Consider the following 24,212-nt stretch of genomic DNA (forward strand, 5'->3'; position numbering starts at 1 on the left):
TTTTTTAATACTTTTTTTTTAATCTTATTTATTTTTTATTTCTCTTTTTTGTCTTTTTTTTTGGTTTTTCATTTTGGAAAAATCATTTATTTATTCAGTTTTAAGAGCAAATAAAAAATTTCTCTGTGTTTTTTTTTTTTTTTTTGGTTTTTCTCTTTGTGAATTTTTTTTTTTTTTTTTTTTTTCAGTTTTTATCTTTTCTTTTTATCTTTTTATTTATTGTTCTTTTTGGATTTTTGATATATTTTTGATATATTTTATTAACATGCAGCATATCATCATAAAACACGTATATGATCTTCAGTCTGTGTTTTGTGTTTCTGTTCTCTCACAGTGACTCCACTTCAGTTCTTCATAGTTTTCACTGTGTTATTCCCGAGCGGAGCTTCATTTCTCATGCGTGAGATCTCGGCTCCTACGGCTCACGTGGACGGGTTTCGCTCACATACGCGTTCGTCTCGTGTAGACGGCGGGGTAAACGACTGATGAAATATTTAAACGTGAAAAACCTCATTACCTGCAACACTGTAATTACACTGGTGCGTTTGTGTGCGGCGCGTGAAACCGTCACATCAGTCACATCTCGAGTTTAATTAATATGCGTACGAGTGAAAACGCGCCACATGCCCTGCGGAGGGAAACACCATCACAAACACACTCGTCAAAACTTCAGCCGGTTACGTAACGCTTCACTTCTTCAGTGTTTGATGTGTTTGGGCAGTTTCTGCTGCTTTAAACACCGTGTCAATGTTGAGATGAATGAACATTTGCATACATGCATATGGAAGAAAATCAAATAAACAGAGTAAAGAATGAAGTAAGAATGTTCAGTCAGGTTGAACTTTAGCTGAACTCTGTGTGACCTCTGACCTTCGACAGGATCAGCCACAGCAGCGTCTGCCGCCCATGAGAGAGACGTACGGCCTGAATCTGCTGGCGAATCCGCCGGATGAAGACATCCTCATATACCACCGGTCAGAAAACTTCATCAACTCTCTTGCTTTTACTGTGACGGATTCATCAGTTCATGCTACAGGATCTGAAAAATTCATTTTACATTACATTTTAAAAGATTGATTAAATTGTCAAAGTATTATGCGTAATAATAATAATTGTAATAATAAATACAAATATTTTATTAAATCATAAAACACAGACAATTAAAAAGTCCAGCAAAAATAAAACCCATTTCATATGGCACTTTTTTGTTAAAATATTAATAAAATATTAATTTGTTAAAGTTTTATTAATTAAATTGATTAGACATCCTTTCTGATTATTAGAATTTAATGAAAATTAAAACAGAAAACGTGGAATTTGGGGATTTCATATGGCACTATCATTAATAAAACTGTAATAAATTTTTATAAAGTTTATAAAGTTTTATAAATTCATTTGTTTAGACATCCTTTATATCATAAAATTGTAATTTAGCCATTAAAACAATATCAAGAAAAATTAAAACAGAATCTGGGAAAAAAAATAAAATGGAATTTGGGGAAAAAATAAAATTGATTTCATATGGTTCTATTATTGATTAATTTTAAATAAATTATTAGATTGTTAAAATTGTATAAATTCATTTGTTTAGACATCCTTTTATATAATTTAAACTTAATTAAACCATTAAAACAGTATCAAGAAATATTAAAACGGAATCTGGGAAAAAAATAAAATGGAATTTGGGAAACATAAAATTGATTTCATACGTCACTATTATTGATACATTTTTAATAAATTATTAGATTGTTAAAATCTTATTGATTAATTTTAGTCATCTTATTATTTCATTAAAATTTAATTAAAACATTAAAACAGAATCAAGAAAAAAATTAAAACGGAATCTGGAAAGAAAAAAAATTGAATTTGGGAAAAAATAAAATGGATTTCATAAATCACTATTATTGATACATTTTTAACAATTTATTGAATTGTTAAAATTGCATAAGTTTTTTTGTTTAGACATCATGTTATGTTTATCATTAATTTAATTTAACCATTAAAATGGAATATAGAAAAATTAAAGCAGAATCTTGGAAATAAAATGGAATTTGAGAAAAAATTAAATAGATTTCATACGGTTCTATTATTGATTAATTTTAAATAAATTACTAGATTGTTAAAATTGTATAAATTCATGTGTTTAGACATCCTTTTATATAATTTAAACTTAATTAAACCATTAAAACAGAATCAAGAACTAAATTAAAATACAAAAAAAAATTGAAATACAATTACAACTTTGGATTTTAAAATGCAGTTGGTTGTGTGTCATATAGTGATTGTAGGAGTCAACTGAAGAGTTTTTGTTTGTGTGTGTGTGTGTGTGTGTAGATTTGCTCATCTGGGTCAGAACCAGCACAAGGTGGAGAGACGCGACGACATGAAGAAGTCCGACACCGTCTTCAGCCTGTGAGTGTGTGAGAATGTAACACAACTTCACTTCTACACTCATGTGACATCTGCTCATTTGATTTAATTCCTTCAAATAGTGAATCTTCTTCAGGAACAATCAAACTTTTCATATTCATATAGACAATAATCAAACTCTGCTCTATAATGTTTTTTTTTTTTAATAAGTAGTTCGTTTTAGTGAATCGGTTCATTCTGATGGTTCTTTTTTGAGTGAAGCGGTTCATAAAATGATTCACTGAGTTCCCATGATCATAAACAACCTGGAAATATCAAGGAATTGTACAAATATGAAGCAGTTTTACTGCTCTGAAATATTTTATTTGGTAGATTCTATAATAATCCATTAATCAAATCCTTTAATCATCATTATACATTTTTTACTCTATAGTTTATATATAGTTTGGGGTCTATAGAATTTATATAAAAGATGTTTCTAAAAAAAAGTCTCTTCTGCTCACCAAGACTGCATTTATTTGATGAAAAATACAGTAAAAATTGTGAAATATTTTTACAATTTAAAATAACTGTTTTCTACGTGAATATATAGTAAAGTGTAATTTATTCCTGTGATCAAAGCTGAATTTTCAGCATCATTACTCCAGTCTTCAGTGTCACATGATCCTTCAGAAATCATTCTGATATGATGATTTGCTGCTCAAGAAACATTTATGATTATTATCAATGTTGAAAACAGTCATATTTTTGTGGAAACCGTCATACATTTGATTTTTTAGGATTCTTTGATGAACAGAAAGTTCAAAAGAACAGCATTTATTTGAAATAATATAAATCTTTTGTAACTTTATAAATGTCTTTACTGTCACTTTTTAGCCATTTAATGCGTCCCTGATGAATAAAAGTATTCATTTATTTTTTTTTTTAAATCTTACTGACAAGCTTTTTAAAACAAGTTATATAAGTGAATACAATCTGAGTATTTATCACAAAACAATATATGACTCCACATATATTTATAAAAATATTAAATAATTACTACAGATAAATAAATATTAAACTATATAATTTGCATGTACACTACCAGACGTTTAAGTTAAAAAGGTTTTGCCATATAACAGCTTTAGTTAGCTACTCTTTCTTAGTATCTTGTACTGTATATATATTAAAGCATTAGTTCAGTTCAGAATGAAAATTTCCTGATAATTTACTCACCCCCATGTCATCCAAGATGTTCATGTCTTTCTTTCTTCAGTGGAAAAGAAATTACATTTTTTGAGGAAAACATTGCAGGATTTTTCTCCATATAGTGGACTTCACTGGGGTTCAACAGGTTCAAATGTCAGTTCAAGTAGTTTCATTCGAGGCCCGGATTATCAAATCAAAAAGTTGAGGAGAGCCGGGAGGGGGGGACTTATTGGGGACTTATTATTTTATTAATTATTAGGCTTAAATGAAAATATTCTCACATTGAGACTTGGTAACCACAGGTAAAACCATACATGGACCACTGTTAAATGATATTATGATATGTTATATAAGCCTATAAAAACACCTAAACACAGGTACAAACTACACCTTAACAAAGACATGAATTATATATTCCCCTGCCCACCTAATAAATATTGCAATATAAATGGCTATAACATAGTTTTCAATATAAATATTCCACATTTCCACAAACCATGGTAATTTACTGCAGTTCATTCATGGTAAATGTTTGTAAGGGCAGTGATTTTTGGATTTAAAAGTAATTCATGCCATCCTGTTTTCCTCATCAGTCTTGTTGGGAATGTTGAGGCTGTTTCATCCGATTTAAAACTAGTTTAATCATCGAGTGATTTGTAGTTTGTAACCGAGAGGTGTGTGTCGAATTGAAACGCTTCTCACTAGATGTCGCAACACTGTTTAATAACGGAAATAAACGAGGCTCCTTTAAGCTGCTCTACATGATCCCAGACGAGGAATAAGAGTCTTATCTAGAGAAACCATCTGTCATTTTCTAAAAAAAATAAAAATTATGTGCTTTTTAAGCACAAATGCTCATCTTGCACTGCTCTGTGATGCTCCACGCATTACGTAATCATGTTGGAAAGGTCACAGAAGTACTGCGGTAGAGCGAAACTCTCCATCTCATTTTCTCCTCCAACTTCAAAATCGTCCGACATTGTTGTTTTACCTTTTTTTGTAAAGGGCGTTTGATTTAGTCTTTGCACGTTCGCTTTGTAAACACTGGATCGGTACTTCCGCCTACGTCACGCGTGACCTTTCCAACATGATTACGTAATGCGTGGAGCATCACAGAGCAGTGCAAGACGAGCATTTGTAGTTAAAAAGTATATAATTTCAATTTTTTTTTAGAAAATGGCCGATGGTTTCTCTAGATAAGACTCTTATTCCTCGTCTGGGATCATGTAGAGCTCTTTAAAGCTGCACTGAAACTGACATTTGAACCCGTTGAACCCCAGTGAAGTCCACTATATGGAGAAAAATCCTGGAATGTTTTCCTTCATTTCTTTTCCACTGAAGAAAGAAAGACAAACATCTTGGATGACATGGAGGAGAGTAAATGATCAGGAAATTTTAATTCTGAAGTGAACAGATCCTGTAAGTGCAGCTCGTAGATTAATCTTGTTTAGTTTGTGTTCACACACACACACACATCAGATCATCTCTAAGATGTTTAACATGTTTAGTATGTTTGTCATGATCACGCATGCAGCAGGTGTGTGTTTTCTGTCATTGTGTAACATCGTTTCTCACGCTCAGTTGATGCTGGTGTTGGAAACGTGACTTTTTGTTCTTGTTTTGACATCTACTATCTTCACTTCATGTGTGCCGACACCTGATTGGTCCCTGAAGGCGGGAAACACTTGTGGGGGCGGAGTTTGGTGTAAATCTGGTGTTTAATTGGCACGTTTGGAGCGCGGCCCGTCTGATAGGTGTCGGATTACACACGTTTATAAAGGTCACGACAGCACTGGGCGTGTGTGTGTGTGTGTGTGTGTGTGTGAGAACATCTAATCCACTGTCTAAATGTGTCGTGAAAAAGTCAAAAGCGTTACACCGACATTATTATGAGAAGCAGCTGTTGGATATGACTCAAATATTGATGAATATCTGCTTACGCTTTCTTTAGATATAAATATATACATATACAGACGTAAAACATAATCAGACATCATTTACACTGAAATATGTTTATGAACGTTTATTATATACACAGGCTTTGCAGGATGTGTGAGCAAACGATTAAGTTAAACAAATGTTTGTTTGAGGCGCATCAGACACACACACTCATCCAGATGACGTGGTACTTCCTGTCTCCACGTGTGTGAGACTGAAATGGACACGCAGTGCTGTAACTTCCCAGGAAGTAGGAAGTGTCACGGCTTTATGCGTTTTTCTCTCATTCGTCTGGTAATAATCAGATCAAACGCTTCAGCAGCAGCAGTGAAACTGACAAACTGAAAGAAAAGAGGGTTTGTCATTTAAATATTGATCCTTCCTCGAGATAAAGACCATATTCTGATCAACTGAGATGATATTACTGTCATATATATATATATATTCTAATAATTGAATAGTAAACAAAGCATTTTGTGTATTTAAAGAGAATTTGTATGTTTCAAAAAAATACTGTAATATAAAATATTTTAATTCTAATTAAATCTTAAATAAAACTTTTATTTTAAAACAAAATATGTATGAATAATATTTTTTAAAATACTATAATATAAAATCTTTTAATTGAATAATTGAATATTAAACAGAACATTTTGTATTTTAAAGAGAATTTGTATCAAATTAGATTAAAATATTTTTTAAATACTAGAATATAAAATCTTTTAATTCTAATAGATGAATATTAATTATTATTTTATTTTTAAAGAGAATATGTATGAAATGTAGATTTAAAAATATTTAAAAATTTCTATAACAGAATCATTTAATTCTAGTAATTAAATGTTAACTTTTTCTTTAAAGAGAATATTTATGAATTAGATTAAAATATTTGTAAAATAATATTTAATATATTTAATTTAATGTAATGTTGTTTTTTTAGTTTCCTATCTTTTCTTTTTAGGTTTGTATTTATTTTTTCTTTGTTTTTGTTTTTGGATTTATATATATATATCAGTAATAGTGTTTTTTACACGTCGTTATATAAATGTTTACAAATCTGTTGTTCATAGAATATTAAATTTTATTTTATTTTATTTGAATAAATTAGATCAGATGGTGTTTAACAATTTAATAATAATAAATTAAATTAATAATAATTTAATTTATTACATTTAATTCATGTGTGTCATTAAAGGTGATTAAATTTTATCATGCTTATGACTTAAATTAAGTTTTGCTATTTTTATTATTATTATTATTATTATTATTATTATTATTATTATATGACCTGATATTATTTATAATATTACATTTTTTATTTCTTTTTTTTTCTGATTTTAACTTTACACAAGATCTCTCATGATCCTGTGATCGTGGCGTGAGGTTAACTTTATAATAACTCCACAGATTGATGAAACTCTTGAAGTGTCCTGGAGCGAAACTGTGTGACGAATCGATAAGATAAGACACGTTTCTCACACCAGAGTTCATGAATATTTACGTCCAGAAAATGAATTCTATACTTGTAATTGCAGTAAATTGTACGATAAGTGAGATAACGATGAGATCTATTATAATGGCGGCCAGAGATTCGCTCTGATGGTCAGCAACAAACACTGAATATAGACTGAGACTCGTGTCTGCTACATGTGCCTTATCTGAATATTTGAATAAATCGAACTTGTCATGAGAAGAAAAAGAGCGTGAGTCATGTGTCATCTACAAGAGCGACTTCATTTACATTCATTTTATTTCTGTTGCCTCTTTTCTTGCATTTCATGAGAGAATAAGTCACAATAAATGAATGTAGTGTCTGTTCTTATTGTACATGGGAAGAGATTGAGTTATTGTTCAGAGACCTCATCAATGCATTAACATTTTATTTATTTAAAAAGGGACAATGTGCATTAATAAACATTCAAAATAAATAAATAAAAGTAAATGTTAGCCAAAAGGTTAATGTTTTATTGGCAGTCCCTTTTTCCTGATGTTATTAGACAGGAAAAGAAAAGAAAGAGCGAGTGTTTGTTATTAAATTAATCATCAATGTAACGTTTGCTCATTTTATAACACCATTTATTCACATTCATACATAAAATTAATATAAAAACTAATTTTATACATATTCTCTTTAAAATTAGTTTTATTTAATATTCAGTTGTTAGGATTATTATAGTATTTTTTTTTTTAAACATTTAATCTAATTTTTTTTTTTACATATTTTCTTTAAAGATTAAACAAATTGTTTAATCTAATATTCTCTTTAAACAATCATTTATTTAAATAAAAATTAAATAATGAAATATTTTATATTACAGCATGTTTAAAATATTTTACTCTTAATTTCATACAAATTCTCTTTAAAAATAAAAAATGATTTGTTTGATATTCAATTATTAGAATTAAATAATTTTATATTATAGTATTTTAAAAAATATTTTTAATCTAATTTCACTTTTTTTTTTTTTTTTTTTAAATCGGTCATTAGAATTAAACATTTTTATATTATATTATTTTTAAAAATATTTGTAATGTAATTCCATACATATTCTCTTTGAAAATAAAAAGATTTATTAAATATTTAATTTTTAGAATTAAATAATTTTATATTATAGTATTTTTAAAAAATGTTTTTATCTAATTTCATACATATTCTATTTAAATATAAAAAGGTTTTATTTAATATTCAATTATTAGAATTAAAAGAATTTATATTATGTTTTAAATCTAATTTCATACAAATTCTGTTTAAAAATAAAAAACTTTTGTTTGATATTAAATTAGAATTAAATAATTTTATATTATAGTATTTTTAAAAATATTTTTAATCTAATTTCATACATATTTTTTTTAATTTGATATTTAGTTATTAGAATTAAACATTTTTATATTATAGTATTTTTAAAAATATTTGTAATCTAACTCCATACATATTCTCTTTGAAAATAAAAAGATTTATTAAATATTTAATTTTTACAATTAAATAATTTTATATTATAGCATTTTTTAAAATTGTATAATTTCATACATATTCTCTTTAAAAATGAAAAATATTTCGTTTGATATTCAGTTATTAGAATTAAATATTATAGTATTTTTTAAACACATTTTTACTCTAATGTATCTGTTTTTTTTCCCTGGCAGTATTCCGGTGTCTTCGTTCCCTTCGGACAGCGTGTACGAGGTGTCCGCCCCGGCGGTGGACATCCAGAGCCACTCGGTGTTCAAGTGTCACGTTCAGACGGGTCGTGGTTGGGTCAGGACTCTGTGTCAGGAGGACGTGCTCATGTACCGCGAGTACATCAGAAACAGATACATGTGAACCCAGCCGCATTCATTTGTGTGTAGAAGAAATTCACATACTTCTATTTCATTCGTCAGTCTTCAGTTTTACATCAAGCTGAAGAATACAGATAAATACAGTCTTATTTCATGGTAAAGAGCAACGGTTCTCCGTCTCGCTCAGTAAATTGACCATCGAAAATAATATCTGACATTCCTTTCCCTATAAAAAGCAACGCAAGAGCGTTTCTCCTTGATGAGACACGAGCAGTTAATCATTATAAAGCGATTCTAGTCCTGCGCTGATGTTTAAACAGGCGGACATTCGTCAGAAAGGGAAAGTTTGAACCTGTTGATCATGAAGAAAAACATCAACAAGTCGTTCATCTAATTATGTTGTGCCTGATGATGTTAATTTGATGTTTAAGGTTGCATATGTACATAATATAATAAAAGATCCTTAAGAGTTTAACAAAGGTGTTTCAGTTCTCTCTCTCTCTCTCTCTCTCTGCTGCGTCTCGTTTCTCCGTCCATGTGCCTCGTGAGTCTGAATCCAGTGCACAGTGTCTGCAGAAATCAGTCACATGGCAGCAGGTGGAAACTTACGAACACACACACACACACACACACACACACACACACACACTCATGCATACTCACTCACTCGCTCACTGCTGATTACAGGTCTGATTAAAGCTCCATTCATTTCAGGACAGGAATAAAGTGAGACGTGGACAAAAATATTTAAAAATGTGAATTTTCTTTTTTTATCTCACTCGCTGAGGTTATTAAAAGTGAGAAGTAGACAAGGATTTAAAGTGCCCCTATTGTGCTTTTCCGGATATTCCCTTTCATGTAGTGAGCTGTTTGTGGATGTTAAAGGTCTGCAAAGATCAAGAGTTTTTCCTAAACGAATGAATCGATTGTGAAACGAGTCGTCAGTAATTCCAGTCTCACTTCCTGCTGAACCTACTTAGGTTTGTAACTAATTTGCATAATACCAGTCTATGATCCTCATTGGCTGAACAGCGTCTCTTTGCCCCGCCCTCAATCACTGTAGTTGTATCTGAGACTGGAAGAGTTTGGTTCGTGTTGTTCATGTCGAGAAGACGCTGTTTTCTGCTGCCAAAGCAAATCCACTTTGATGAGATTGATACGGTAAAACCCACGCCATCGTTACTGTTCGTATCACTGTGTGTCAGATACTCAGATATGATAATGAGCGTTTGGTTTCTGACCAATCAGAGCAGAGCAGCTCTCAGAAAGGCGGGGCTTAGAGAGACTGAATTGTTTGTAGAAGTGTTTCAGACTCTTTCAGAAGAGAGCTGATGCTGTAGTGGATATTATGAGAAAATTAATGTTTTTTTTAATGTTAAACCTGTAGTAGGAGATTCTAAAACAAAATCAGAAACCTTTAAAATAGCATAATGGGGCACTTTTTATTACACCCCTTTTTACAAGATGTAATATAAGTCTCTGGTGTCCCCAGAAAGTGTCTGTGAAGTTTCAACTCAAAATGCCCCATGAATTTTTTATTATACCATGTTTTAAAAAAATGCGCTGATTTGGTGCGTGTACCTTTAAATGCAAATGAGCTCATGCTTCCCGCCCCCAAGCTCGCGATTCCAGTACACTGAGGCATAAACAATACAGGAGAAGCTCACGCAGCAAATATAACTCTCAAAATGGATCATTACAAACTGTTTGTGATGCAGCATATCAGATCATGTATGGCGTGTATTTTGTGGATGTTTGCTAACATGAGTTTGATAGCGTGCTGCACGGCTAACGTGGCTAAAGCTACACACTGTTGGAGAGACTCAATGAGAATGGAGATGCGTTTATGAATTATACAGACTGCAAGCGTTTTCTGGTTAAAAATGAAAATAACGACATGGCTCTGGTCTCCGTGAATACAGTAAGAAACAATGGTAACTTTAGCCACATTTAACAGTACGTTAGCAACGTGCTAACAAAACACATTAGCTTTCATGTAGCTTTAGTAATCCTGAAGACATTCAATTGCGTTTGTCGGTGGAAACCAAGCGGCAACCTCCCGCGGTCTCTCTTGAAGCCAACATGGAAGTGACTTAAACTGCAATTCATCAACTGGCCGCTAGGGACAGGCTACTCTCCCCCATGTTAAAATGCCCAACTTTACAGCAGAAAAAACATGTTTACAGTCTGGTACAAAAAGTGGGGGTGAATTTTTTTTATAACTCATCCGTTTAAATTATATTAAGCCTTAAAGTTCTGCATAATTAAGGGCGTGGCCACTTGAGTGACAGGTGGATTGCCGCTGCTGTCACTACTAGCCGTTTGACTGCTGTCTGTTAGCCGTCACGTCACCTCAGCTAATTCCAGCGGCTGTGCACATATTATATAGCTAATGGATATTAATATGGATATTATAGCTAAAACTGCTGCACTATTTTGAAAAATTATACTTTGGACGTGGACTTGTGAGAGTCTAATGTATACGATCATATACAGTACTTATACAACATAAACGCTGATCAGATTGCATAATTTCTTGAAGAATGATGATGGAGAGCAGATCGTTCAGAAGAAATGTGATGCAAGCAATGGACAATACATCAATATTTCATGGATTTAATGCTTTTGTGGACAAAATATTTTTTTAATGGACAAGTGTGATGGATTGGATTCATCTCATGATCGCTATTTCATTACAAAGGTATGAAGTCTCGTTTTGATTTTGCGTGTTGTCATTTGCACACCCGACACAGATTACAATATTACTGGTTCTGGAGCATTTATATCATAAAACAGACACTGTAGATTGACATTAAACCTTTAGAACTTTCAAATGATGTTTAATTTATCATCTTTATTAATATTTAAGATAGATAGATAGCTCCTTAGCCTGAGCTAACTTGGTCATGTCGAGCTAGGCGGGCGTGGTTTCAGCAACCAGCACCTCAGCTCCACCCATGTTCCGCCTCTTTGCCCATTTTCAGTTATCTGGGAGTGACGCGCTGCCAAGATGGTGACGGCCCACTTTAGGCTTCAAAAATGCTCTTCAGAAACCTACAGGTTACATTATGGACACTATGTCCATATATACAGTCTATGGTGGAAACATACAGATTAAGGGGTGGTAATATTATAATAAGATCCCCTTCCTATGTCACAAGGGGAGCAAAATCGGAGTGGCTCGTTGTTTCACATGCTTGCAGAGAAAGGCTTACCAAAACAAAGTTACTGGGTTGTTCTTTTTCACGTTTTCTGGGTTGGTAGATGCACCGGGACACGATTATAGCACTTAAACACGGAAAAAGATTTTCATGATATGTCTCCTTTAAGACAAGATACGAAACATCGTTTTTCATGCACTGGTCAATTTTGAGATTTTCGTAATATGTCTTTTCTATTTGTGTGATTTCAATTTCAATGCATACACTATATTGCCTAAAGTTTTTGGACACCTGCCTTGACGTGCACATGAACTTTAATGACATCCCATTCCGAATCCGTAGGGTTTAATATGGAGTTGGCCCACCCTTTGCAGATATAACAGCTTCAACTCTTCTGGGAAGGCTTTCCACAAGGTTTAGGAGTGTGTTTATGGGAATTTTTGACCATTCTTCTTGAAACACATTTGTGAGGTCAGGCAGTGATGTTGGTGAGAAGGCCTGGCTCACAGTCTCCGCTCTAATTCATCCCAAAGGTGTTCTATCGGGTTGAGGTCAGGACTCTGTGCAGGCCAGTCAAGTTCCTCCACACCAAACTCGCTCATCCATGTCTTTATGGACCTTGCTTTGTGCACTGGTGCGCAGTCATGTTGGAACAGGAAGGGGCCATCCTCAAACTGTTCCCACAAAGTTGGGAGCATGAAATTGTCTTGTTATGCTGAAGCATTAAGAGTTCCTTTCACTGGAACTAAGGGTCCGAGCCCAACCCCTGAAAAACAACCCCACACCATAATCCCCCTCCACCAAACTTTACACTTGGCACAATGCAGTCAGGCGAGAACCGTTCTCCTGGCAACCGCCAAACCCAGACTCGTCCATCGGATTGCCAGACAGAGAAGCGTGATTGGTCACTCCAGAGAACACGTCTCCACTGCTCTAGAGTCCAGTGACGGTGATGCACTTGGTGATGTAAGGCTTGGATGCAGCTGCTCGGCCATGGAAACCCATTCCATGAAGCTCTCTACGCACTGTTCTTGAGCTAATCTGAAGGCCACATGAAGTTTGGAGGTCTGTAGCTATTGACTCTGCAGAAAGTTGGCGACTTCTGCGCACTGTGTGTCTCAGCATGCGCTGACCCCGCTCTGTGATTTTACGTGGCCTACCACTTCGTGGCTGAGTTGCTGTTGTTCCCAATTGCTTCCACTTTGTTATGACACCACTAACAGTTGACCGTGGAATATTTAGTAGTGAGGAAATTTCACAAATGGACTTATTGCACAGGTGGCAATCTATCACAGTACCACACTTGAATTCACTGAGCTCCTGAGAGCGACCCATTCTTTCACAAATGTTTGTAGAAGCAGTCTGCATGCCTAGTGCTTGATTTTATACACCTGTGGCCATGGAAGTGATTGGAACACCTGAATTCAATGATTCGGAGGGGTGTCCCAATACTTTTGGCAATATAGTGTATCTTTAAAGGCCGTGGGGTTTTTTTTCCAGTCAGAAGTCTATGGAAGCTTGTTTCTGCCACAGAATAAAAGGTAATTGCGTCTTTATATTTCACAATTCTTGACTTTTTCTTGCGATTCTGAGTTATAACTCGCAATTCTCACTTTTTCTCAGAATTGTGAGATATAAACTTGCAATTAAAAAAGGTAATTGCTACTTTTTATTTCACAGTTCAGACTTTTTTCCTCTCAATTGTGCGTTTACTGTATATCTCACAATTCACAATTTGAGAATTGCATAATTTTTATTCCTAAAAACGTGTTTTCTGGCTGTTGACAGTATTTTCTGATTTATGGAGTGATAAAAAGACCTTTAACTCTTAATACATCAACAGGAGTTTTGAAACTGGCTTTATCTGGTGTCCAGAAGTGTATGCAAATTAGTACATAATTAATGAGATAACGTATCATTTAAACAGCGTTTCAGAAAACTTGTAATACTAAACAATCGTCTTATTGTTCAGTGATTAATCAACTGGGGAAGCATGATGAGATCTGCCTTCAAAACTGACTGTGAAAGACCTGATAGGAACCGAATCATGAATATTTCTTCATATAAAGCAGTTTTTGTTTTCATTTGATTGTGTTTGATCAGACATTTGAACATGAATTATTATTGGTGTGTTATTGTAAGGATCAGGTGTTTGTGTATAATTCACTTCATTCAGTCTTTCTCTCCCTCCTCTTTCTCTGTTTACATTGCTCTAATCGCTCGTATTTTTCAGCAGAGAGTAAATGCATGTAGCTGCGCTGGTTACTAGGATACAGAGAGAAGGATAGATGGAGAGATACAGAGAGAGAGAAGAGCTTCACTGCAGGCAGAAACTATAGTGACAGACATCATGACTCTGGTATTAATATTAATATTATTATTATTATTATTATCAAATAGGATTATACTAATGTTCTTCAGTGCATGTAAGTCTAGTTTTAGCCTCAAACTTAGAAACTTTCAGATCTCTCTTTGATTAAAACGCAACCAGAATCTTTAGTTATGATCATCATGTGTATAATCTCTCTCTCTCTCTGAGCGTCCTGTAAATTGCCTGACAGCAGATGAAGACGGACACTGAGGGAGCTTTAGAAAGGCACACGGCTGCTGTGATCATTCAGATGTTCACTGTGAATATTTGACTGTGAACAGAACATTCACCTCATGAGCTCCATTACACAGACTGTTTCTTCAGGCTTCTCTGGATGGGAATGTTTCTGTCACCTTTCCTTGAACATGTTCTCCTTTGCTCAGAAGTTGTGTGAATGTAATATCTGTGCTTTTAAATCTTGTACTGTGGCTGTACTATGGTACACTGATTGTATCAGATTAAAAAATGCTGGATTAAAAACAACCCAAGATGGGTTGAAAATGGACAATCCCAGCGGTTGGGTTGTTTTGACCCAGTAGTTGGGTTAAATGTTTGCCCAACCTGCTGGTCAGTTTTATTAAACTCAATTATTGTTTAAAAATGACTGTATGTCTGGCTTAAAATGAACCCAAAGTATGTTGGAAATTAAAAATCAGACACATTATTACTAGAGGCAACAATAATATTACAAATGTGAACATTTATTAATAAGCAATTTTTTTTTTACTTTTTAATAAATGTTCATTTATTAAACATATTAATACATTTTAATTTCCAACCTATTTTGGGTTCACCTATTTTGAGCAAGTAATACAGTAATTTCCAAACAATAGTTGAGTTAAATAAAACTTCCCAGCATGTTGTGCAAACATTTAACCCAACCAACCCAATTTTCAACCCAACTTGAGTTGTGTAGGACGAACATATTTCAAATGCAAATGTACCCTATTCACTTAATGAATTGGGATAAAAATAACCCAATATAGTGACCCAATATGTGTAACCCAATGGTTGGGTTCATAAAATGAAGGATATAGGTTGGTGAAATATGGGCCTACAATGAGCTGCAATAATTTTTAGATGGATTTTAGCTGATTAATTTCATTGATTGTTCTGTATGTCGCAGTGTCAGTAGATTAAGCTTTGTCTTCATCTTTTTCAATGCAAACTACTGCCAATTTAAAACCATGCACTAAAAACAACCCAATTTGGGTTGTTTGTTTTCAACCCAAGGGCTGGGTAAATACAGGACAGAGCACATGGTGGGTTAATTTTACCCAGTTGTTTATTTAACCCAGCATAATGGGTTGTACTAGCTTATTTTATTTTATTTACTTCATACATGAATTAATGTTTATGGATTAACTTTTTTAAAGCATATTTTATATAATTTTTCTCGTGCCGGAGATGACTCGCGTTCGGCGGGGGAACTGATAACTTCAGACCACCACCTGCGTTTCACTCGTAGCCGAAAAATGCTGTGACTGACTCCATAACCTGTCCATAAATAATCAGTGTACAGTTCTGAGAACATATTTTAACATCCTATGTATTTATATTCTGGTTATTTTTTAATAAAATGATAACATTTTATGCAAGGCCTCAGGCATTTCCATCACGCGAAAAGACCGATGCAACACTCGTTTAGGTGACTCACATCACGCCCCTGTATGTTGCTTTGCATAAAATTAAACGATATACAGAACAATAACGAATTTTTAGATAAAATAATTATTACATCTAACCCAGGATCAGGGTAACGCAAAAACTACCCAAACGCTGGGTTGTTACGTCCGACCCAGGATCAGGGTAACGCAAAAACTACCCAAACGCTGGGTTGTTACGTCCGACCCAGGATCAGGGTAACGCAAAAACTACCCAAACGCTGGGTTGTTACGTCCGACCCAGGATCAGGGTAACGCAAAAACTACCCAAACGCTGGGTTGTTACGTCCGACCCAGGATCAGGGTAACGCAAAAACTACCCAAACGCTGGGTTGTTACGTCCGACCCAGGATCAGGGTAACGCAAAAACTACCCAAACGCTGGGTTGTTACGTCCGACCCAGGATCAGGGTAACGCAAAAACTACCCAAACGCTGGGTTGTTACGTCCGACCCAGGATCAGGGTAACGCAAAAACTACCCAAACGCTGGGTTGTTACGTCCGACCCAGGATCAGGGTAACGCAAAAACTACCCAAACGCTGGGTTGTTACGTCCGACCCAGGATCAGGGTAACGCAAAAACTACCCAAACGCTGGGTTGTTACGTCCGACCCAGGATCAGGGTAACGCAAAAACTACCCAAACGCTGGGTTGTTACGTCCGACCCAGGATCAGGGTAACGCAAAAACTACCCAAACGCTGGGTTGTTACGTCCGACCCAGGATCAGGGTAACGCAAAAACTACCCAAACGCTGGGTTGTTACGTCCGACCCAGGATCAGGGTAACGCAAAAACTACCCAAACGCTGGGTTGTTACGTCCGACCCAGGATCAGGGTAACGCAAAAACTACCCAAACGCTGGGTTGTTACGTCCGACCCAGGATCAGGGTAACGCAAAAACTACCCAAACGCTGGGTTGTTACGTCCGACCCAGGATCAGGGTAACGCAAAAACTACCCAAACGCTGGGTTGTTACGTCCGACCCAGGATCAGGGTAACGCAAAAACTACCCAAACGCTGGGTTGTTACGTCCGACCCAGGATCAGGGTAACGCAAAAACTACCCAAACGCTGGGTTGTTACGTCCGACCCAGGATCAGGGTAACGCAAAAACTACCCAAACGCTGGGTTGTTACGTCCGACCCAGGATCAGGGTAACGCAAAAACTACCCAAACGCTGGGTTGTTACGTCCGACCCAGGATCAGGGTAACGCAAAAACTACCCAAACGCTGGGTTGTTACGTCCGACCCAGGATCAGGGTAACGCAAAAACTACCCAAACGCTGGGTTGTTACGTCCGACCCAGGATCAGGGTAACGCAAAAACTACCCAAACGCTGGGTTGTTACGTCCGACCCAGGATCAGGGTAACGCAAAAACTACCCAAACGCTGGGTTGTTACGTCCGACCCAGGATCAGGGTAACGCAAAAACTACCCAAACGCTGGGTTGTTACGTCCGACCCAGGATCAGGGTAACGCAAAAACTACCCAAACGCTGGGTTGTTACGTCCGACCCAGGATCAGGGTAACGCAAAAACTACCCAAACGCTGGGTTGTTACGTCCGACCCAGGATCAGGGTAACGCAAAAACTACCCAAACGCTGGGTTGTTACGTCCGACCCAGGATCAGGGTAACGCAAAAACTACCCAAACGCTGGGTTGTTACGTCCGACCCAGGATCAGGGTAACGCAAAAACTACCCAAACGCTGGGTTGTTACGTCCGACCCAGGATCAGGGTAACGCAAAAACTACCCAAACGCTGGGTTGTTACGTCCGACCCAGGATCAGGGTAACGCAAAAACTACCCAAACGCTGGGTTGTTACGTCCGACCCAGGATCAGGGTAACGCAAAAACTACCCAAACGCTGGGTTGTTACGTCCGACCCAGGATCAGGGTAACGCAAAAACTACCCAAACGCTGGGTTGTTACGTCCGACCCAGGATCAGGGTAACGCAAAAACTACCCAAACGCTGGGTTGTTACGTCCGACCCAGGATCAGGGTAACGCAAAAACTACCCAAACGCTGGGTTGTTACGTCCGACCCAGGATCAGGGTAACGCAAAAACTACCCAAACGCTGGGTTGTTACGTCCGACCCAGGATCAGGGTAACGCAAAAACTACCCAAACGCTGGGTTGTTACGTCCGACCCAGGATCAGGGTAACGCAAAAACTACCCAAACGCTGGGTTGTTACGTCCGACCCAGGATCAGGGTAACGCAAAAACTACCCAAACGCTGGGTTGTTACGTCCGACCCAGGATCAGGGTAACGCAAAAACTACCCAAACGCTGGGTTGTTACGTCCGACCCAGGATCAGGGTAACGCAAAAACTACCCAAACGCTGGGTTGTTACGTCCGACCCAGGATCAGGGTAACGCAAAAACTACCCAAACGCTGGGTTGTTACGTCCGACCCAGGATCAGGGTAACGCAAAAACTACCCAAACGCTGGGTTGTTACGTCCGACCCAGGATCAGGGTAACGCAAAAACTACCCAAACGCTGGGTTGTTACGTCCGACCCAGGATCAGGGTAACGCAAAAACTACCCAAACGCTGGGTTGTTACGTCCGACCCAGGATCAGGGTAACGCAAAAACTACCCAAACGCTGGGTTGTTACGTCCGACCCAGGATCAGGGTAACGCAAAAACTACCCAAACGCTGGGTTGTTACGTCCGACCCAGGATCAGGGTAACGCAAAAACTACCCAAACGCTGGGTTGTTACGTCCGACCCAGGATCAGGGTAACGCAAAAACTACCCAAACGCTGGGTTGTTACGTCCGACCCAGGATCAGGGTAACGCAAAAACTACCCAAACGCTGGGTTGTTACGTCCGACCCAGGATCAGGGTAACGCAAAAACTACCCAAACGCTGGGTTGTTACGTCCGACCCAGGATCAGGGTAACGCAAAAACTACCCAAACGCTGGGTTGTTACGTCCGACCCAGGATCAGGGTAACGCAAAAACTACCCAAACGCTGGGTTGTTACGTCCGACCCAGGATCAGGGTAACGCAAAAACTACCCAAACGCTGGGTTGTTACGTCCGACCCAGGATCAGGGTAACGCAAAAACTACCCAAACGCTGGGTTGTTACGTCCGACCCAGGATCAGGGTAACGCAAAAACTACCCAAACGCTGGGTTGTTACGTCTGACCCAGGAGCTGGGTTACACAAAAACTACCCAAACACCAGGTTGTTATGTCCCAAACGACCCAAACACTAGAAAAACAACCCAAAAAATGCAGTACTTGTGTAGAAAAAATAACCCAAGATTTTTTTAGCGTGTATAGTACTGACAGCATGCACCTGTGAGCAGTATGCATTCAAGCATTGTTGTGAATAATGTTAAACAAAGTTTCCTTGATTGAATGCAAACAGATTTAGTGTAAAATACAGTATTTTGTCAATGCATTATAACAGAAAGTGTCACGTGCACGCGCTCAGTATGTTGCATTGGATCAAACATGATATGTTATTATCTTATGCACATCAGAACTTGCGATCATATCGCTGATGTTGTTCGCTGAATGATGTTCGGTCTCGCGCAGAGGAAAGTCGGCGGCGCGCTGACGTCACCAGGGTTTATTAGCGCCGCGCGGAGCCGCAGACGCCAGTCAGTCCCTCTCCACTCCCGCATGGATCCAGGACTCATGTCTGGAAATCCCAACCGGAGTAAAGGATTCACCTGAAGAAGAACACGCGAGCGGTCTGCAGAAGAAAGCCTTTCCGTCTCTGTTTTCCTCCATGTGAAGGAAAAGGTATGACAACCGACTGCGTATTTTTCCCGATTATAAACTCAGATGAGATGCTGCATTTGAAGTGCAAGTTTTGAGTGTTTGTGCACAAACAAAGCGAATTATTTTGTCATTTTTGCTGAAGCGAAGTTCTTATTTTCAGCACTACGGAGAGCAGCAGTGAGAAGCTCGAGCGCCACTTATCAAGCATATGTTTATTTTTGATTATGCAAACCATTCCGAATGTTAAATTGGATTTTAAATGATGAGATTTTACTTCTTAGTATGGTTGTATGTGTTAGTCTACGTGCGATATCGACCAAATAGACTTTTGTCCACATGCAATCATGGAGTGGCGACTATTTCTTTCAAAAGAAGTTTATGCACAAACAAACGTTTTGTAATTTTTTCCGTGAGTAAAAGTGGGTTTTTGGATCCACAGTTTGGAGCGATTTTCAATGGTTAAATACCCTAGAGATGAGTTTGTGTTTGTTTAGCTCTCCTGCCAAATTGATTGTGATTTTTAAGTACGCTTAATATGGTTTTACGCGTTAATTTATACAAGAAGTCCCCTAGAGAAACGTCACTTCTGCCCACGTAGTGCTTTCTATTTCTTTTTCGTTCATGCATATTTGCATATTATGTACTGAACTAAGAGCTTATGTCTTTTAAAAGCTGTTTCTGCTCAGATAAAACGCTTTATTTCGCCTTGTGCATGAGGAAAACGCATCGTTCTTGAGCAGCTCCAATTGATTTTCAATGGATTTCTTCATGCAAAAGATACTATGAAACGTCTTAATGTGTTGTGGTGAAGTGTTAAATGCAGAGTTTGTATGTTTGCCCACATTAACTGAATGCAAAAAGTAAGAATGTCATTGCATAAGTCATTATTGAGTGGGTTATTTAGAATCTCTACATGCCATTTATCTGATGCATTTTTTTCTGAACTAAGAGCTTATAATGTTTAAAAGATGTTTATTCTCAAATAAACTGCTTTATTTTGGCTTGCGCATGAAGAAAATGCTCATTCTAAGATTCAGCGCCAAATTGTAATGGCCAAGGTTTCTTCATGCAAATGATACACTGAAGTCTCTACATGTCATTTATAGAGTTAGTTGATGGATTTGTCTAAACTAAAATGTAATGTTTAAAAGAATGAATAAAACCCTTTATTTTAGCATATGCATGAAGAAAATGCTTGTTGTAAGATTCAGCACCATGGACAGCTCCAATTGGTTTTCAGAGATTTCTTCATGCACATGAATTAGTGGAGCCTCTACATGACATTTATAGATTTTACTTGATGCATTTCCCAAACTATAAGAGCTTATGATGTTTAAAAGATGTTTATGCTCCAATAAAATAATTTATTTTGCCTTATGCATGAGGAAAATGCTTATTCTGTGATTCAGCTCCAATTGATTTTCATGCAAATGATACACTTGTCATTTATAGAGTTAGTTGATGAATTTTTCTAAACTAAGAAATTTAAAAGATGTTTATCCTCGAATAAAACTCTTTACTTCGGCATATGCATGAGGAAAATGCTTGTTCTGTGATTCAGGTCCAATTGGTTTTCAGAGATTTCTTCTTGCACATGAATTAGTGGAGTCTCTACACGTCATTTATAGATTTACTTGATGCATTTCCCAAACTATAAGAGCTTATGATGTTTAAAAGAGGTTTATGCTCAAATAAACTGCTTTATTTCAGCTTATGCATGAAGAAAATGCTCATTCTTAGATTCAGCACCAATTTTTATTTGCCAAGAATTGCAGAGATTTCTTCATGCAAATGATACACTGAAGTCTCTACGTCATTTATAGTTGATGAATTTTTCTAAACTAAGAAATTTAAAAGATGTTTATCCTCAAATAAAACTCTTTATTTCAGCTTATGCATGAAGAAAATGCTTGTTCTGAGATTCAGCACCAACTGATTTTCAAAGATTTCTTCTTGCACATGATTTAGTGGAGTCTCTACATGACATTTATAGATGTACTTGATGCATTTCCCAAACTATAAGAGCTTATGATGTTTAAAAGATGTTTATGCTCAAATAAAATAATGTATTTTGCCTTGTGCATGAGGAAAACACAACTGACTCCAATTGACTTTCATGCAAATTATATTTTGTGTCCAGGTTGAGAGATGAACGAGAGCGGAGCGCTCAATGAGAGCGCTGCGGGTCTGCCGTCGTCCTCATGGCTGGAAGCCGAAGCCTTCGATGGCAACCGCAGCCTGGCGCTCTCATCGGCGGCCCTGGATTTCCACGTGAACCCGTGGGACATCATGCTGTGCCTGTCGGGGACGGTGATCGCCTGCGAGAACGCCATCGTGGTGGCCATCATCTTCTACTCGCCAACGCTGCGTAACCCCATGTTCGTCCTGATCGGCAGCCTCGCCACCGCTGACCTCCTGGCCGGCATGGGATTAATCCTGAACTTTGCGTTCCAGTATCTGGTCTCGTCCGAGACCATCAGCCTTATCACGGTGGGATTCCTGGTGGCTTCCTTCACAGCGTCCATCAGCAGCCTGCTGGCCATCACGGTCGACCGCTATCTGTCACTGTACAACGCCTTGACGTACTTCTCCGAGAAGACGCTGCATTACGTGCACCTGATGCTGGTGGGAACGTGGGGTGCGTCGCTCGCCCTGGGACTGCTGCCCATTTTGGGCTGGAACTGCTTGGACGACGCGTCCACCTGCAGCATCGTGCGTCCGCTCAAGCGCACCAACCTCACCCTGCTGGCCGCGTCCTTCTTCGTCATCTTCGCCCTCATGCTCAGCCTGTACTTCAAGATCTGCAAAATAGTTTGTCGGCACGCGCACCAGATCGCGCTGCAGCAGCACTTCTTCACCACCTCGCACTACGTGGCCACCAAGAAGGGCGTCTCCACGCTCGCCATCATCCTGGGCACGTTCGGCGCCAGCTGGCTGCCGTTCGCCATTTACTGTCTGGTCGGGGAGCGCGAGTATCCGCAGGTGTACACGTACGCCACGCTGCTCCCCGCCACGTACAACTCCATGATCAACCCCATCATCTACGCCTACCGCAACCCCGAGATCCAGCGCTCCATTTACATGCTCTTCTGCGGCTGCTTTCAGAGCAACGGCTCGTACCGCTCCAGATCGCCCAGCGAGGTGTAGATCTTTGCTTTTCAACCCTGGAACAGTTTATCCAACCTTTAGACAACATTTTTTTTGTTGCTGTTGAGCATCATATTTGATACATCAGGCTTTTATGGCTAATATAGTCTGATATAGTGAGAGAAACAAACGCTAGAGGGCCAAACTTCAGTTTATATGCTCAAAAATAAAGGTAATGCAAATCAATGAGATCTTTATTAATATAAATATCTCCCAATAATGTGATTTTTAAATTCTTAGTTTATGATCAAAGCTCTGTAGTTTTAAAACATATAATGCAATGCAATACAATGATGATTGAGAGATGAACAAATAAACCTTCCTCAAAAGCCTGATGATCATATTTGATACTCATGATTTTTCTACTGAACGATGTCTGGATAATCAAGTAAACCGAAGTTGAAATATTACTAACAATATCAAAGTTATTCTTACGTTTACTTGATAAAAATCAGTGCAGATTTGACAGCAGAAAGACACGTGAAGCGGAGGACGTTTGTACAATTATACTAAAAGACTTTTACTGGATAAAACAGTCTAAACTATCAATCAGACGACAGAAGGACTGGAGGAGATTGCCTGCATCATTTAGAGGCCTTAGAAATCCACGTGTCACATACAATACAGTAGGATTTATAGGGTTAAACACTCTCGTTCATGTGCATAAGTATAAATATGGCGCTCAAAGTGTCTGTTGTTCAATTGCACTTTACTGAGACCAGGACGTCTCGACACGCTGTGAACAAGCAACAACCCGCATCGAGAATGTATATTTATATTATTTATAAGCCACATGTTGCACTTTACTGTACAAATCTAGATGCCAAAGCAGTATTGCGTAGGCCTACGTGTTTTACTCATGTGATGGGTTTTCTATTTTGTAATGTTGTCCATGAATGTACATTTTATACAAAACAGTGAACACAAAATAAAACATGAAAAGCTCAAGAAAAATGGACTGTTTTTTTTATTGCTTTGTCGGGTCAAAGTGTGTGAGGAACTAAAGTAATAATGCAAAGGACAGTCCAACTAAAAATGATCATTCTGTCATCATTTACTCATTCATGTCGTTCCAAGCCCAAGATATTTTGAGATGTAATGAAAGATGTAATGAAAATCAATGTTGTTTGGTTCCCAACGTTCTTCAAAACATCATCTTTTGTGTCCTTCAAAAGAAAGAAAATTTTGCAGTGACATGAAGGTGAGCAAATAAAGACATAATGGTAATTTTTGTCTAAACTCTCCCTTTGTGAAAATGTTCTGTACATTAATAGTACTGTGTATTATATTTATATTTCTGTATATTAATGCCAACACACTTAAAGATACACTATGTAACGTTTTTTGTTCAAAATT

General features: G+C 37.2%; 2 protein-coding genes across 2 annotated transcripts in view; both read left to right on the top strand.

The window, feature by feature from the left end:
• LOC127501916 (polyphosphoinositide phosphatase-like) overlaps positions 1–9,254 on the top strand; it is a 70,816-nt gene extending 61,562 nt beyond the window's left edge. The window contains exons 22-24 of the mRNA XM_051874240.1: positions 880–974; positions 2,335–2,412; positions 8,641–9,254. Coding sequence (XP_051730200.1) covers positions 880–974; positions 2,335–2,412; positions 8,641–8,818 — 351 coding nt within the window. The 3' untranslated portion in view covers positions 8,819–9,254. The remainder of the gene's footprint in view (positions 1–879; positions 975–2,334; positions 2,413–8,640) is intronic.
• Positions 9,255–19,406: 10,152 nt separating this feature from the next.
• LOC127501961 (G-protein coupled receptor 6) lies at positions 19,407–23,937 on the top strand. The gene is made up of 2 exons (XM_051874328.1): positions 19,407–19,730; positions 21,850–23,937. The coding sequence occupies exon 2, from the start codon at positions 21,858–21,860 to the stop codon at positions 22,854–22,856; it is 999 nt and encodes a 332-aa protein (XP_051730288.1). The 5' UTR covers positions 19,407–19,730; positions 21,850–21,857; the 3' UTR covers positions 22,857–23,937.
• The last annotated feature ends 275 nt before the right edge of the window (positions 23,938–24,212 follow it).

Source organism: Ctenopharyngodon idella, chromosome 20 (genome assembly GCF_019924925.1).
Source record: "Ctenopharyngodon idella isolate HZGC_01 chromosome 20, HZGC01, whole genome shotgun sequence".
NCBI lineage: Eukaryota > Metazoa > Chordata > Actinopteri > Cypriniformes > Xenocyprididae > Ctenopharyngodon > Ctenopharyngodon idella.